Source organism: Teleopsis dalmanni, unplaced genomic scaffold (assembly GCF_002237135.1).
Source record: "Teleopsis dalmanni isolate 2A unplaced genomic scaffold, ASM223713v2 unscaffolded_contig_5627, whole genome shotgun sequence".
NCBI classification, from domain to species: Eukaryota; Metazoa; Arthropoda; class Insecta; order Diptera; family Diopsidae; genus Teleopsis; species Teleopsis dalmanni.
Genome location: NW_024037009.1, coordinates 1 through 999, shown reverse-complemented (window position 1 = coordinate 999; position 999 = coordinate 1). Strand labels below are relative to the sequence as shown.

The window sequence follows — 999 nt, the reverse complement described above, 5'->3', positions numbered from 1 at the left end:
AGTTATTACCAAGTAACATTTATTTTATTTTATTTAATTTATAGTTTACATACGTAAAATTAATAAAACAAACATAATTTTTGAAGTTTTTCTAAAAAATTTTTTTTAATAGAAATACACGCAAACTATGGACCACAAAGGAAACGAAGTGTTTTCTAGAGTGGTACTTGACACGAAAGGAAGAGTTTTTGGAAACCAGAAAAAAAAGACTTGGATATCAACATGTGCTTGAGGACATGATAGCACATGTAATTGCAGTAAGTATCACATAACTTCTGCAATCATTTGAATAAAAAAAAAATTAAATTAAATTTAAAAAAAATATTTATTTTAAAATGACTTTTCTCCAGTGTGCTTAGAAAGAAAAATGCGCACACTTCTAAGTGTATTTAAAGCAGCCAAAGATAACAACAGACGGACTGGTGCATCGCCATGTTTACCACCCTACATGGAGTTGATGAACGAAATATTTGGTGATAAACCAATTATTTCAAATAATCACACTGCGACGTTAGGGTTTGACAGCTATGTTGTAGATATAGAGGTGCTGAAAGAGTTGGAAATAAACATTGTGCAAACGCACGCTGAGCTATCGCCAACGCAAGAATCACCAACGGAAGAATCGCCAACGCAGGAATCTATAACGCGGGAATCGCCAATGCAATAATCATCAACGCAGGAATTGCAAATGCAGGAATTGCCACAACCTTCAACTTCATTATTTAACCGCAAAAGAAAATCTGTGCGTCAAGAATATTATGACAACAAATAGAGGAAGAGAAATTAAAATTTTTTAAAGAAACTATGAATGAACTGAAGCAAAAAATAATTAAGAAATGGGATAATGAATTGAAATTAGAGGAAAGAAAATTGAAATTGGAAGAAAATAAATTTAAGTTAATTGAAAAACTTACGCAAAATATGTAAATATATTTATATAAATTTTATAAAAAAAATATGTGTAAGTTAAAATACTTTATCAATGATATGAAATAAGTT

The 999-nt window shown here is 29.8% G+C and overlaps 1 protein-coding gene across 1 annotated transcript; it reads left to right on the top strand.

The window, feature by feature from the left end:
* Nucleotides 1–367: 367 nt before the first annotated feature.
* LOC119665457 lies at nucleotides 368–804 on the top strand. The gene has a single exon (XM_038074679.1). It carries the CDS (start codon nucleotides 368–370, stop codon nucleotides 665–667), a length of 300 nt encoding a protein of 99 aa, XP_037930607.1. The 3' UTR covers nucleotides 668–804.
* The last annotated feature ends 195 nt before the right edge of the window (nucleotides 805–999 follow it).

Excerpts from the sequence above, each read along its gene's own strand:
- LOC119665457 (XM_038074679.1), top strand. The coding sequence starts at position 368 with ATGCGCACACTTCTAAGTGTATTTAAAGCAGCCAAAGATAACAACAGA.